The sequence below is a fragment of the Tursiops truncatus genome, chromosome 3, assembly GCF_011762595.2.
Source record: "Tursiops truncatus isolate mTurTru1 chromosome 3, mTurTru1.mat.Y, whole genome shotgun sequence".
Classification (NCBI taxonomy): domain Eukaryota; kingdom Metazoa; phylum Chordata; class Mammalia; order Artiodactyla; family Delphinidae; genus Tursiops; species Tursiops truncatus.
Genome location: NC_047036.1, coordinates 142,629,696 through 142,644,622, shown reverse-complemented (window position 1 = coordinate 142,644,622; position 14,927 = coordinate 142,629,696). Strand labels below are relative to the sequence as shown.

General features: G+C 35.3%; 1 protein-coding gene across 3 annotated transcripts in view; it reads right to left on the bottom strand.

Annotated features, from left to right (window-relative positions):
• Nucleotides 1-1,372: 1,372 nt before the first annotated feature.
• LOC101319582 (teneurin-2-like) overlaps nucleotides 1,373-14,927 on the bottom strand; it is a 737,023-nt gene continuing 723,468 nt past the window's right edge. For 2 of the 3 annotated variants that reach the window (XM_019945544.3, XM_019945548.3), the window contains 2 exons: nucleotides 5,642-5,716; nucleotides 1,373-1,746 (listed from right to left, as the gene is read on the bottom strand). In XM_019945544.3, coding sequence (XP_019801103.1) covers nucleotides 1,454-1,746; nucleotides 5,642-5,716 — 368 coding nt within the window. In that variant the 3' untranslated portion in view covers nucleotides 1,373-1,453. The remainder of the gene's footprint in view (nucleotides 1,747-5,641; nucleotides 5,717-14,927) is intronic. The other variant, XM_019945562.3, reaches the window with a different exon arrangement.

Genomic DNA, 14,927 nt, shown 5'->3' with positions numbered 1-14,927 from the left:
TTAAGATACGCCGTAAGTTCTTGGATTACAAATGATTTTATTTATTAGGCAATCAAACTGCCTGCATTTAAATAGTACCTGACACACACTGAAGTGGAAAAAGTACATCAGTAAATGGATTCAATGTATGCCTTTATGAAAACTTCTGAAAGTAATTTCCCAACAAATAAGCACCTTTAGAGTGCTGAATGTACCAAGTGTCAGAATTCTGTTAAAATTCAAAAGGAGTCAAGTGCAGATTTTTCCTTGAGAGGACACCTTGATTAGCTACCTGAACTGAGACATAAGGAAGATGCATCCCCTTGTCCTCACTGTAGAATAAATTATTTCACAATTAAACATAAATTTAAATGCAACACAGTGACATCTTTTAGAATATACGCGACTTACCCAGGAAATGATGTGTTTTCAACACGGTTTGGAGAATAAACGATATTTAGCTATGCTTTTGTATTTACAACAAGCTGCCTGCCTGCCTGCCAATTTCTTTCTTTTATTTTTTAAAGGCAAGAAAATACTTAGAGCTGCTCTAGTAGAGGTTTATACTATTTATGGAAACCTGCTTAACTGATCTATTTGTAAACATTCTAACGGTAATTCTTTTAGCAAACACACAATATATTCATAACAAACCACATAGCATCTGATGTTTTCTCAATAAATCCACCATACCTAATGCAATTTATCTTTTAAAAAATGTTTTGGACTCAACACGGTTCTGAGTTGCTAAGAAAGCCACAAATAAGCACCTTCTCTCTTTAATGACTTGCTTAGGCTTCCCTATATTTACTGCTTAATGATCGGAAGCATTCAATTTTCAAAATTTCATTAAAACACATCCACAAAGCTGATGGATAAAGCAACAGTGATTTGTGACAGAAGGTGTGGGAAGCCGTGAACCTACATAGGTACCAAGGAGAAAAATAAACATAGACGAGAATACTTTTTTGAAGACAAGTCTCTTCCTATTTGTCATTATTAAACTCCAGAGCATCTGTTCCAAGTTTGATCTCCAATACGGATATGAGGCATTGCCGCCTGGAAATGAAAGTCTAAGATAAGGTAGGATTCTTAAGAGTTCTTCATGAAAAAAAATAACCCAGGTTGCCATTTACTGGGAAGAGGAAATCAATACAAAGACCTAGAAACTTGTGGAGAGAGGACATTTTCTAGGTATAGGTCATAGTTTATCAAGTTGCTTCTTTTGCAATGCAATTTACTTGCTAATAAGACCAACTGACGATGCCTGAAGAGTGTGCTATCATCAAAATGTGATTTTAAAATTCTCTCATTTTTTGTGTGTTTGAGGTTTGCTGGTTTATTTTCCCCCAGCTCAGCGTGGGTAGACAAGGTCGATTTAAAAGAAAATGAATGGTTTTTATATGCCTCTTTATTAAAACACAAAAACATCCCAAGCCCCACATTGTGCAGTACCCAGAACATTAAAAAATATTTAAGAAGCAGGCCTACCGTTCTCATCATCTGACTTATTTTCGTTGTCAGAATCAGTCAAGGTAAGGGCCGAGTTTTCACGACTGGACAGGCCGGAACTGCGCCTGGATTTTATCCCTCTCCCCCACAATCGGATGGCATGTTCTGGAGACATCCCTCCCTCTGTATCGGAGTCGGCGTCAGACCCTGTGCTCAGAGAGTAGCCCTGGTGAAGGATCCCCATGTCGGAACAGTAGCCGCTTCGGTGCGGGGAGGGCTCACAGATCCCCAGCTCTGCAAGGGTGAAGTTAGTTCCTAGGGTGACAGCAACAAAGAGACCGATTAAAATTTGTGAAAAGCTTTCAAACTTCAAATTTATTCTTACAAAAAGCAGACAGACATTTTCCTGTTCAAAAAATATACCTGATTTGCTGTAGTATACAGCTAAGCAAGAGTATTTAGGATACTGGGGTATATCTGAGAACAAGAGCAACAAAAAAGTAAACGTCTAAGATTAATTTTAATCCTAGAACAGAATGCTCAGATTTTATTTGAAAAATTTTTAAGTATTTACTGTTGTCTAGGTAGCACCATGTAGCTGATAAAAACACTGGATTTATAAGAGGAGCTAATATATACCAAGCACGTGCTTTGCTCCAGGCATCTTTTATTCTGCAACTTTTAATTTACATTTAAAATTTTCACAACGACTTTATGATGATGATAACATTACTGGAATCATTCTGTCAATAAGGAAACTGAGGAACAGAGAATTTAAGTGACTTACCCAAGGTCACACATCTAGACTGTAGTAAAACCTGGATCTGATCCTTGAGCAGTCTGTCTTCATGTCAAAGAAGCTTAATCCTCCAATAAATGGGAGTGGTGGCCAGGAGACCTGGGGACCAGTCCTAGCTTTCCACTGGTAAGCCTCATTGTGGCAAGTCTCTCTTAACAACTTGAGCCCCAGTTTTCTCTTCTGTAAAATCTGGGTATTAATCTCTTAAATTCCTCTCAGAATCACTGTGTGTTTTATATGTGATAATACATACACCCAAGTTTGTTCTTTTTTTTTTTTAAGTGAGTATAGGTAAGGTGTTAATAAAATGAGCATCCTAGAGATGGAGTTAGTCCACTTTTATTTTGTTTTTTAATTAATTGTTATTGGAGTATAGTTGATTTAAAATGTTGTATTAGTTTTAGGTGTACAGCCAAGTGAATATGTTTTATATATATATACACATATATATATATCTCCATTCTTTTTCAGATTCTTTTCCCATATAGGTCATTACAGAGTATTGAGTAGAGTTCCCTGTGCTATACAATAGGTCCTTATTAGTTATCCATTTTATATATAGTAGTGTGTATATATTAATCCCAATCTCCTAATTTATCACTTCCCCCCACGTTTCCCCCTTGGTAACCATAAGTTTGATTTCGAGATATGTGAGTCTGTTTCTGTTTTGTAAATAAGTTCATTTATATCATTTTAAATTAGATTCCACATATAAGTGATATCATATGATACTGTTTTTAAATGGTATCGATTTCTTTTTGCTAATATCATTTAAAACCACAAGTGGGTTTTATCAAGGACAGTGAATGTGTGCACATGTGGGGAGTGCAGGGGTGGGCCTGTGGCTTGAAGGGAAGCAGAAGAGAATAGGCATTTATTGAACACGTCTACGTCACCATGTGTTGGGCATGGGGCCAGGTACTCTAATAGGTTTTATCTCATTTCAATCTCATAAAAGCACAGCAGTTTAGGTGTTAACCACTTTACAGGGAAGCTAAATACTGTCTCCAAGGTCACACCTGGGCAAGTGGCAGATCCACGAATCACCTCTACATCTGCAGACCCCAAGCCTATGCTCTCTCTGCAATGTCAAATGGTCTCAATCAAAAACCAATTGGGCAACATTTTTGCACAGTGAATGCTTTATCTATCTGTGTGCTTTAACATTCAGCTTCTTAAAAAGACATTTTATGGTCTCACTGCATATTAGATGGACTCATGTGGTCCACTGTATTTACTGACATGTAAATCTGATTTTTTAATTCTTACCCAATTTATGGGCAATGAAATAAATGTAATGAAGAAATGCACTTTTATGCTATAAGTGAAGTAAGTCTTCTAAATAACACCAAAGCCATGGGCTTACTCACTCTCTCTCTATTGATTACATTAGAGCCACTCATGTCTCCAAACTCATGATATAATTAACACTATGATCATCTACATTCATGATATCATTTCTCAGATTTTATTTTTAAAAAGCTCCAAATAACTGTTTATATTATCCTAGTATAATATTAATTTGTGATAGGCACAAGTGTTTTTATTCTGAGGCTTTCCTTTCCCTTCTCTACTGCACACTGAACTTCCACAGCTTATTTCACTGTGTAAATGGGATCAAATCCAATACTTGACACAATTGTTTCTGGAGAGTGAAACCTGTTCATTGGAGAGCCAACCCAAGCAAATATTTCTGTGGGGGGCGGGGTCATTTCCTACTACCTGTCCAGGGAAGAGGGGTGTTTCCACCACCACTCAGTGCAGTTCTAAATGTTTATTCCCTGGGCACAATTTCATGATGCTGTCTGAAATTCTCTACCCAATGTATTCTGTTCCAGTTTGCGTCCTTGGCAATTAGGTATTGTCCTCTAATTGTACACTAAAATGTATATTTCAGTTTCAGTAGTCTATAAAACTAAAGTTATTGAGTTCATATATATCTGATTTTATAATACTTTTCTCTCCATTGTTGCTTTTCTCATTCTTCAGTCATTGGAAAAAGTCATTTCATATGAGCATTCTCCCACCTTGTCTTCAGAGCTCACATTCATTCTGGAGGGTCATGAGGGATATTGCTTCCTTTTCCTCCAATAAAAGAAAACAACTCAAACTAAAACATACATGTTTTTATTCCACATGTGGGAATTTTGAGCTCTATGATTCCATTTGAAATGGAGTGTGTATGTATTAAGGCAACTTTCCTGATGGTTTTCTCACATCTCATTATCCGGGACTAGCTTCAAAGACCTCCTCAGGAAAAGAGAAATGGCCCTGTGAGCAAAGGAAGCCTCAGCTTCCTGAGGAGCCCACGTGCTCTTCAATCTGGGTATTAGAAGTCATAGACAGGGAGCCTAGGGCATGGGGAACTGTGGAATAAATGCGGTGCCCCTTCTTTGGTTACGACATTTACTTGATGATAAGAAATAAAAATACTTTTCTGTTAAGACAAACTTGAGATCTTCATAAATCAGTGAAAATTTGCATGCATTTTTCAAGTAATCACAATGTTAGAAAAGAAAAAAGTGTACTTCAAGAGCTTCAACTTCAAGCTTACATACCTGAAGCTGTCAACAAGAAACATTGTAAACTGAAGGTATTATACCAAATTCACCAGAAAAAGTTAAATAAGTTCACACTTGTAGAAAGGCAGGCTTTCCCCTAAAAACAGAATTGTTTCTTCAAAAATATTCCCTTCTAAACTCCTCAGCTTCATCTTCCACTAGGACCACACTTCCCCAATGTTACCCGCTCCCCACAATTCCTAGTTTGGTACCTTATTGTCCTCAACAAACTCACAGAAGAGAAACCTCACTCTAAGTACCTGGGGCAGATTTTGGACCAAGTCTTTCCCAAATTTGCTGGTTTAATATATGAAGCTGGAGAGCCATAGACATAGTAGAAAGGAAAGACTGGTCTAACATTTATTAAATCACTCAACAAATATTTATTGTTCCTAGTGCTGTGCTAGGCCTTGGAGATATAACAGTGAGAAGTATAAAAATACAGTCTGTGACATTTACAGTCTAATCGGGAAAGGGGCATTAATCAAAGAATCACATAAAAAAGTACAATCTATACAGTGATAAATACTATAGAGAAAAGGGCCAGGGAGCCATGAAAGGTCATCCGGTGCTCCAACCCTTCATCCTGTCGCAGCTTGCCCACCAGATGTTCACCTAGTGGTAGACACGAGGGACTGGGAGTTTACTCCACAGAGAAGTTATCACGTCCCCTTCCATTTGCTCTTACCATACCCAGTTTCCCAAGCACTCTTCTATGTGAATTTATTTCAGACAAACATTTTTCATGTATTTTGGCTGAGACGAAGTCCTCATGTTATACCACTTTGCTTAGCATGTAAATAGTACAGGGGAATGTTAATATTATGTCAACTTATTGTTTTACACTTACTTTGCTCATTGATGGAAGACTGATTTGGCTCTAATTCATCTTGTATAATTATGTCTTTATTAAGCTCCATGGCAGCTTTGAATAGAAGAGAGAAACTAGTCACTGTGTGATTCTCCAAGCTAAGGTTTCTAGTGGAAAGCAGTCAACATTTCACTCCTTCTTTACTATCTTGCAGAGGATAAAAAGAGGCACAATACTGCAGCATTCATGGAACACATATTCACCCTCTATCTGCCTCCAACCTCGCTAGATCACTAATTAAAGCGGGTGTGGACGATGTCTCCAACTCCTTCCATCTCCGGTGAGTGTTTTATGGCTGTTGACAATACACTGCTTAATGTGGCCCCATATTACATTGTCAAGGCCAGAGTCAATATTTTGATAGATGAATGATTACACAAAAGCAATTACATTTATATCATGGAATTTTATTATAATTTAAGGTGTTATCAATGTCTAAATATTGACACTGAGAGAACAGCAATGTCTAAAAACTGTTAGGTGATCAGGATAGCAGAACACAAGTCTTTAAAAATAACTCCATGGATAAGTCTCTTTTGCTTTAAGTTGTCTTTTTTTTTTTTTAAAATCGTAATCTCAGTGTATGACCCGGATCCTTTCCAAAACTTTTTTAGAGAAAAATTTTGCAACAGGTATCAGGAGTCATCCTTTGACCAGCTAATTTTATTTGGGGAAAAAAATCCTAAGGAAGGATGTGTCAGTGCACTGTGATCTTGGCTTTATTTTCTAAGTTTTTCCCAACTTCTCGCATTTTGAAATAACCTTTAAGTAGGAAAAGCACATATGTCGCTAAGTCAGAATTATCATGTCATGGTAATACCAGCGAATACAAATAGCACTGAAAATGTCAGCATTTGAACAGATTTTTACTATGAGGGCAGGAAGATAAAAGTTAACCGTAGTAATGGGGGTGGGTACAATACAGAAAACTTTTATTATCTAAATGTTTACTATGTGAGTCCCCTGAGTTTAAGAGAAGAAATTTCACACGGGAGAGCAGAAGTTGCTATAACATGAAACTAGTCAATAGTGATCACTTACAAAATTAATCCCCACCTATCCTCACCCACTTACTATTCGTATCTCTTCTCATATCAACCACCGTATTAATGTCTATATCATCAATTAGTTGCTGATAACAGGAAGTAATATGGTGCCAATCTGAGATTAAATTATAAAACTTGTGAAGATGCAGATATCCATGAAGTCAATAAAAGTGATGCTAAAAAACACTAGGATTGTAATCAAGGACATAAGATAACAAAGATTTAACAGAATTAAGCTGTTAACAACAGAAAACAGAAATTAATGTCGGCATGATCAAAAGATGATGGACTTCTGGTTCTCGATTAAGATAAAATTTCCCACGTCTCTCTACACTTCCCACTAAAGACTGCTAAAATCCCTGGACAGTACAAGCAAAAACTACATAAAATGAGTCTAAAAGAGGATGAGAAGAAGACAGATCTATTAGGGTCCTGGGACCTGAGGAAAAACGTAGCTGAGTTCTCTGGGTTTTCTTTTTGTCTCATATATCCCAGACGTGGTGCTGGAGAAATCTGCAAATTGGAAATACCAATGGAAGCAGATAAAATAAACCCAAAGTAAAGCCTACTTCTATGAGGGGTCCTTCCCCACCTCCACAAACACACCAGGGTGGAATCAAAGAAGACTGAGTGGTGAGGTGGAACTTTCACTGTCACCCAGTGGCAAAGAGCTTTCCCTGATTCCCTGCAAAGGTGTCACTGGAGTCCATGAGGGGATTCTAGACTTCCATCTACACACAGTGGTACTGAAGTACCCCTCCCTCTCCCTGCTGAAGTCAGAGGAGGATAAATGTTAAATCTAGTTTCACCACCACTGGAGGACTCATGAGGAACTCTAAGGAGGTGCCCCTCTCCCTCTCAACCAGGTTGGTATCTGCAGGGTCCCAGTGGCGAGGCTGAAAACCCAACTCTGCCCAGTAACAAGGAGGCATCCCTCCCCACTTCACCCCAATTCCCGCCCTTGTCAAAGTGGGTCACGTGAGGAGCCTGGACTTTCACCTCCACCTGGCAGTCAAGCCTCAGGGTCCCACTTTCCCCACTGGCTTGGTGTCAGAGGAAGCCTGCTGAAACAGAAGATTTAAATAAGATCCAGATTTTCAAAACATAATACTTCAAATAGCCAGTATACAATACAAAAATCATTCATCATACCAAGAACCAGGAAAATCTCAACTTGAATGAGGAAAGATAATTATTTAAATAAAAGGTTAATGAGAGGCCCTTTGGAAAATTAATGAATCCATCAAATATTTTTTTTGCAAAATATGACCCCCTGTGATCATGCTGCAAAACGCCACTAGGAATGAAAGATGTAATGTTGTACAGTCATACAATTGTGCCATAAAATGCATTTCATGCCCCACACAAATTGTTATTCTTTATCCTTTTGAATAATTATAGCACATTTGGAATAATAAATTGTATTAAACATAAAATAAAATATACTCTTGATAATCAATCTTATTTTCTCAAGATAAAGTCACAATAAATTATTCTTACTATTTAATATGAAATATTGCTTCTTTCTAAACACTGATTCCTTTTGGAAGTGGCCTTTTTTCTAGGATCATTTATCCTAAGACAAAGAGAATCTCTTGTAAATAAACACGGGTCACTTTTCTCAAGCAAATGTTAGACTCTACACGTTAAAGTCAGGAATGAATACTCACTCCAAACTTTTTAGCAGATATTTAAGAAAAAAACACAAATTATAATGTTATAATTCTCTTTATCAAAGAAAGTGAATTTAATCAGATGCTATAAGCTTTTGCAAAATAGAAACCCATCAAGAAAAATATCGAAATTATAAGAGATAAAACATAACTTTCATTTCAGTTTGATTCATCAAAATGTATCACCAAATTATTATCTTACATTGAATGTCAATACTTTAAATTTTGAGCAATTAAAGATATGTGTAAGCTACACCAAAAAATCAGTCGAAATCAGTTACCAACATTATCTAAAATATTATTTTCATAAAAATTTAAAATCTACATATTTGTACATGCAATGGTAACAATTTTGAAAGCCAATGAAGGAACTACTTATGAATTCTAAATTTTATGCTTGTGTATTCTAAAATTCTTCACATCAACTCTCTCTTAAGGCCCTTCTAAAGTTCATCTGATTTTACACATTCAGATAGTTTCCCAAATGTTGACAAAACTGTTCACAAAAAATCCTGTGGCTTAAAACTAGAGTAGATGTACATGCATTATTATTCATAAAATTTAGGTCCAATATTTATATTTCAAAAATACACCTTAAGAATCGAAATTTTCTGTTGTGTAGAGCACACAACACAATATTTTGGTATTTCTAAACTTGTATAATAATTATTTTGGTCTCTATCTGAATCTCTGTCTGACATGTCACAACTTATCCAATTCGTAACTAGAATCACTCCAATGTTAATAAACACATTCCAAATCAAAGAAACACCAAAGGCTAGTGAAGAGAGGAGAGTTTCCAATATTTGAGGTTTTTCCTGTAAGCTTTACCCCCTCAAAGCCAAAGGTGAATGTGGCATTCTCCTCTGATACGGCATTTTCACACATTCCAACCTGAACAAAGCCCAACTTGGAAAACCCAAAAGCGACTACAACAAAGCATCCTGCTGAACAACTGCCAGTTCAGAAATGGAAAGGAAATGCTCCAGCTAGCTGGAGACTCTCTTCTGCTGATGAAAATTCCAACAAGATTAAAAATCATTCCAGTATTAAAAACTATACCAATCAGTTATCCTATGTAAGAGAATTACAAAGGCATACAGTCATCTGACCCTGTGAGACTCCGCTTCTCCAGTTTTTTTATTAATTAGAAAAAATAAAGAAATCAAAGGACAATAGTGGGTTAGCTCCAATGGTCTAGCTCTTCTAAGTTTGAGAACGTAAGTAGCCTACTTTTACCGAGGACTTCAGAATGTGGCAGGCGCTGTCCGAAATGCTTTTATATACAGTTTTCCAATTAATTAGGACCGCAACCCTGTAAAATAGTCACTATGTATACGGCCTAGGGTTAAAGTGCGAGTTCCAGTGTCTGCTTTAAAAATACTCGTTGACCATATATTCTCAGAATTAATTACTTCTGATGAGTCTCCACTTACTCATTTGTAAAATAGACGTAAAAATAGCACCTGCCTTCATAAGATTCTTGTGAGCATTGAATTAGATAAGGCAGGTAAAAGTGCTTAGAACACTACCTGCCATATAGTAATCACACAACAAATGTACATAATATAATGATCATCATCAGCTTACAAATGAAGAAACTTTGCTTTTAAAAAAAAAAATTACAGAATTATTAGCTCTTTTCTTTTTCTTGAGTTGATTTTGAAAATTTTGGAACAATACATTTTTCTAGGAAAGTGCCCATTTCATCTATGTCTTCAAATGGATTGGCACCAAGTTATCCAAATATTTTTAAGTCCCTTCAAATTTCTGCTAGGTTTGTATCAATAGGATGCTGTCTTTTTTTTTTTTCATTCCTGACATCATTTCTTTGTGCTTTATTTTAACTGGATTGGTTTTAGCAGTGATTGAATAATGGTTTTTGTCTTTCAAAAAAACAAATTTTTGCTTTTCTGATTCTATCTACTATCTCTACATATTTTCTAGTTTATTTATACTTACGTATACAAATTATCCCTTTTCTCTTTCCTTCTTTGAGTATACTCTATTGATCTTTTCCATATCTTTAAAATTTGATTTCTTACGTCATAGTATTCGGCCGTTTTTCCTTTTTATTGTATGCATTTTAGGCTATATATTTCTCTCTACAGACCACTTTCACAGCATCTCAGAGGTTTTGATTCACAACATTCTCACTGTTGTTTAGATCTAAATATTTTCATGTTCCTGATTAACCTATTTATTAAATTTCCAAATGTATTGGGATATTTTGTATACATTTCTGGTTTTGATCTCTAATTTAATTGTATTTGGCTAGAGAGCATCATGTTTATGTTACTAAACTTTTGAACAATTTTTACATTTGCTTCATAGCCTGCTAAATTTTTATAAGTATTTCATGTGTATTTGAGAAGAAAACATGTTCTCTAATTACTGAAATCAAGATTTTATATATGTCAATTAAACAAAATTATTAACCATGCGTTCAATTTTTCTACATGGTACTAATTTGCCATTTGATTGTCTTACCAAGAATTGACAGTTATATGATGAAATTTCCTACTATGATGGGTGTTTTCCCCCATAGCTTTATCCATATTTGCTTTATCTCTATTTAAGGCTATATTATAGGTACATATATGTTTAGAATAATTATAGTTTTATCATCAATATGTAGTGATTATTTCTAATAAATTTTTGAGATAATATTATTTTGAGATAATATCTAATAAATTTTTGAGATAATATATGTTTTTTAATATTAATTATATTTTACAAGGAATTTGTCCATTTCATCTAAATTGTCACAGTTTATGACAATGTCCTTGATTTGGGATATTTGTGTATTCCCTCTTTTTTTTCTTGATTATTCTAACTATGGCTTTATCAATTTTATCAGTTTTTCAGAGGACCGGCTTTTGGCTTTAATATTTTCATTTCTTTTCTATTTCTTTAATTTTTGCTCTTATCTTGATTATTTATCTCTATTTATTTTGGGTTTCATTTCCTCCTCCTTTTCTAGGTTCTTGAGGTAGAAATGTAGATCACTGATTGGAAAACAATTCTTATTTCTTAAATAAAAATACAAACTTATCATCTTCCCCTCTTTAGCTGCATCTCACAAATTTGGATACATTGTACACTCATTATCATTCAATTCCAGATATTTTCTAATTTCTCTTGTACTTCTTCGATACAAGTGTGTAGTTTTATTTCCACATATTTCGGACTTGTCTAGATTTCTTTACTATTAATGATTTCTCACTTAAGTACTTGGTGGACAGAGAACAAATTCTCTAGGATTCCCTCTTGAAATTAACTGAGACTCACTTTGTAGGCCAGAATACAGTATACGTTGCTGAATGTACCACTGAAAACTACAGTGTATTCTAAAGTTGTATGTAGTGGTCTATAAATGTCTATAAGGTCAAGATGATTAAAAATGGTGTTCTCTACATCCTTACTGATATTTTTAGTCTAGATGTCCTATCGGTTACTGAGGAAAGGGTTAAATCTGTAACTAATTATGTATTCTTTCTTTCTCCATTTACTTTTGTCAATTCCGCTCCCCCGCTCCCCTGCCACCTTTCTTCTTCATGGGCTTCTTTTTGAAACTATATTATTAGACACATACAATTTTTTATCACCAGGGCAAATTGACCCTTTTATCAATTTCAAATATCTATCTTTTTCTCTGGTAATACTCGTGGTCTTAAAGTGTATTTTGCCTGATGCGAAACTGTTCAGCTTTCTTAAGCTTACTGTTAACAGTGAACATATTATATGTCTAATTTCCTTCCTTTGCTTTCAACTGTTCTGTGTCTTTGTATTTAACATGTGTCTCTTGTAGACAGCATATATTTGGAACTTGCTACTTAACTACTCAGACAATCTTTTCCTTTTAATTGGTCCGATGGTTCATTTATATTAATGTAATTTTTGATACGGCTGCATTCAGGTTCACCATTTTGCTGTTTTTCCTGTTTGTCCCTTTTCTGTTGTTCCTTTCTGTATTTCCTTCTCTACCTTCACTTGGGTTAATAATTGTTTTTTAAATTCCACTTTAATTTTTCTATTGGCTTTTAAGCTATCACGTAACATAATTTTTTTAGTGGCTGCTTTAGGGATTACAATATGTATGTTACATTAGTCTATTTATAGTTCTAATCTTACTTGATATACGCTGTTCCTCCAATTTCTGTGAATTTATGATTTATTCTAAAAAAATTCTCAGCCATTGTCTTTAAATGTTAACTCACTCCCATGATCTTTACTGTCATCACTAATTTAAACTAAGACCATCCTTCTCTCCTAGTGTCTCTATTATATTTTTAACATTTTTTCTTTCTGTGCCATCTCTTGCCAATTTCCTCTGGTTTTCTTTTCATTTGGCCAATTCTCTTTGTAATTGTGCCTGATCTCATATTTACTGCATGTACTAAACCTTTTATTTCAACAATTATGTGTTTCATTTATAAAATTTATATAGCTTTCTAAGTGTTTCTGTTCCATTTTTCTTGCTAATTTGCATATTATACACAGTTGAAAGTATGTATCTGACAAATTCTAACATTTTAGGACTTTAAAGATCAAAACTGGTTGTTCGTTGATTTGCTCACTCCTAATTATAAAGGTCTGTTTTCTTACATACTTAATTAGATTTAATTTTAGCTGACATGGGTTTATTTTTATTTTTAAAAATCACAAGGGCCTAAATTGAGGATTCTTGCCTCCTGAAAAATGTGTATTTGCTTCCTTTCAGGCCAAGTGATACCATTCACCACATGTCTCTTGTCAATTTCCAGCTGAATGCAGGAATCTCAGTTTCATGCCCTCCCTCTTGCTCTGAGTTCAGGTCCAATCTTCCAAATACTCTGAGAGCAACGCTTGCCCTCATTAAAGGCCTACTGTTAGCCTGCAATTCAATCTTCAGACTTCTGACTTCAGCTCCTTTTTAGTCCTTATTTTGTTTTGTTTTAGCTGCTTAGAGATTTCTTTTACTTACTTTCAGGACTATATTGTTGTTGCTTTGATCATGCTAGTTAATATTTCTATGTTTCAATTTTCTCACCTGTAAAATGGAGGAAATTACAGCAGTACTTGCCTCAAAAGGTCACTGTGTCGATGAACAAATATTTATAAATGTAGAACATTGTAGAACAGAGTAAGTAGTCAATAAATATTAGCTATTATTATGAATATTACTATTATGTTACCCAGTAAAACTACAAAATGATGGGTATGATTCTATTTTCAAATTTTTTCTACCACTATACAAATGAAATACTTTTTCCAGTTAAGCTGCATATATTTAGGTATATTTAATGCTTATTCCATTATGTCATGTAATATCCTGCTTTCCCAAAGTAATATAAAGAAGATTTGATACGTCAGTAGAGAAGCTACCAATATTAACTGAAATTTTGACAAAGGCATATGACATTTGCATTCTCAGCACTCATGAAGGTCCCTGTCTCCGTCATGCACTTGATGTTTTGAAAACATTTTGACTTTCCCATCACTGAAGAATTATTCTAGATCCCAAGAGTTAATTAACTCATCTACAGTCTGACATCTAGTGAGATGGATAGATCACGGTGTACCACCAAGTGAACATATGTATAGCAGATATTTTGCTTCAGTGACTAATCAGGGTCTACTTCGTAACTGCAAATATTTGGGGGAGAAATGTTAATGATATACTCTTGTTTGTAAATCAGTTCCCTTAAATCAACTGCTTCGTCACCGTTTACTGTTAGGATTTAGATACTTGTCTAAAACCATGTTAAGCATCCAGCCATTGAGCTTGTAGAAAATAGCAAGACCATAGTTTCCTAGTGCCTGTTAGCATCCGTTAAACAGGGAGAGGATAATTGAAACTGAGTCAAGAGTTTTCCTTTTCTTCCTTTCCCACCTTGCTTCCTGCATTTCAAACTCACATCGTAGGTTACAAATACATGTAAAGCTTTAATTACATTTAGCATCTGCCAGCTGTTGACTTACAGAGAGTTGTTGAGTCACATAAATTCAAAGTCAAAAAGAAATTCAGGAATAGAAGGCAGAAGCTTGCCCAATGGGGGAAAAAAATCTTATGTCATCACAACTGAAATACTCTACCATCAGCACTTTTATGTTGGTGGTGTGAGCCACGCTGTAACTAATCAGTCTCAGCAACACCAGAGACTATCTCACCACTAAAATACATATTCCCAAAGTGGATGGAGCCATCAACCAAAGGGCCTTACAAGCATTGTTTTCAATGTGTGATGGATGTGTTGGCCTGCAACGGAGACAACAACTTCACGGGGATTTCAGTCTCTAGAGGCATCAACTGATGAGTTTTCAAAAACAAGATCTTCACACTATCCACTCAACACTGTCACCAAAGTCAAAAGTGTTAAGTAATTTAATTCAGACACTGCTTACTTTTGGAAGAAATAAGTCCCTGAGAAACTGGCAAGAAGAGCTGCAAACCTTTAACACTGGCCACCATTTGCCACACAACGCAATTTTATGAGGAGAGAACTGTTGGAAGTAATAGTCTTGGTCTTAATAAACATGGATTTAAAAATCCAAATGTCACGT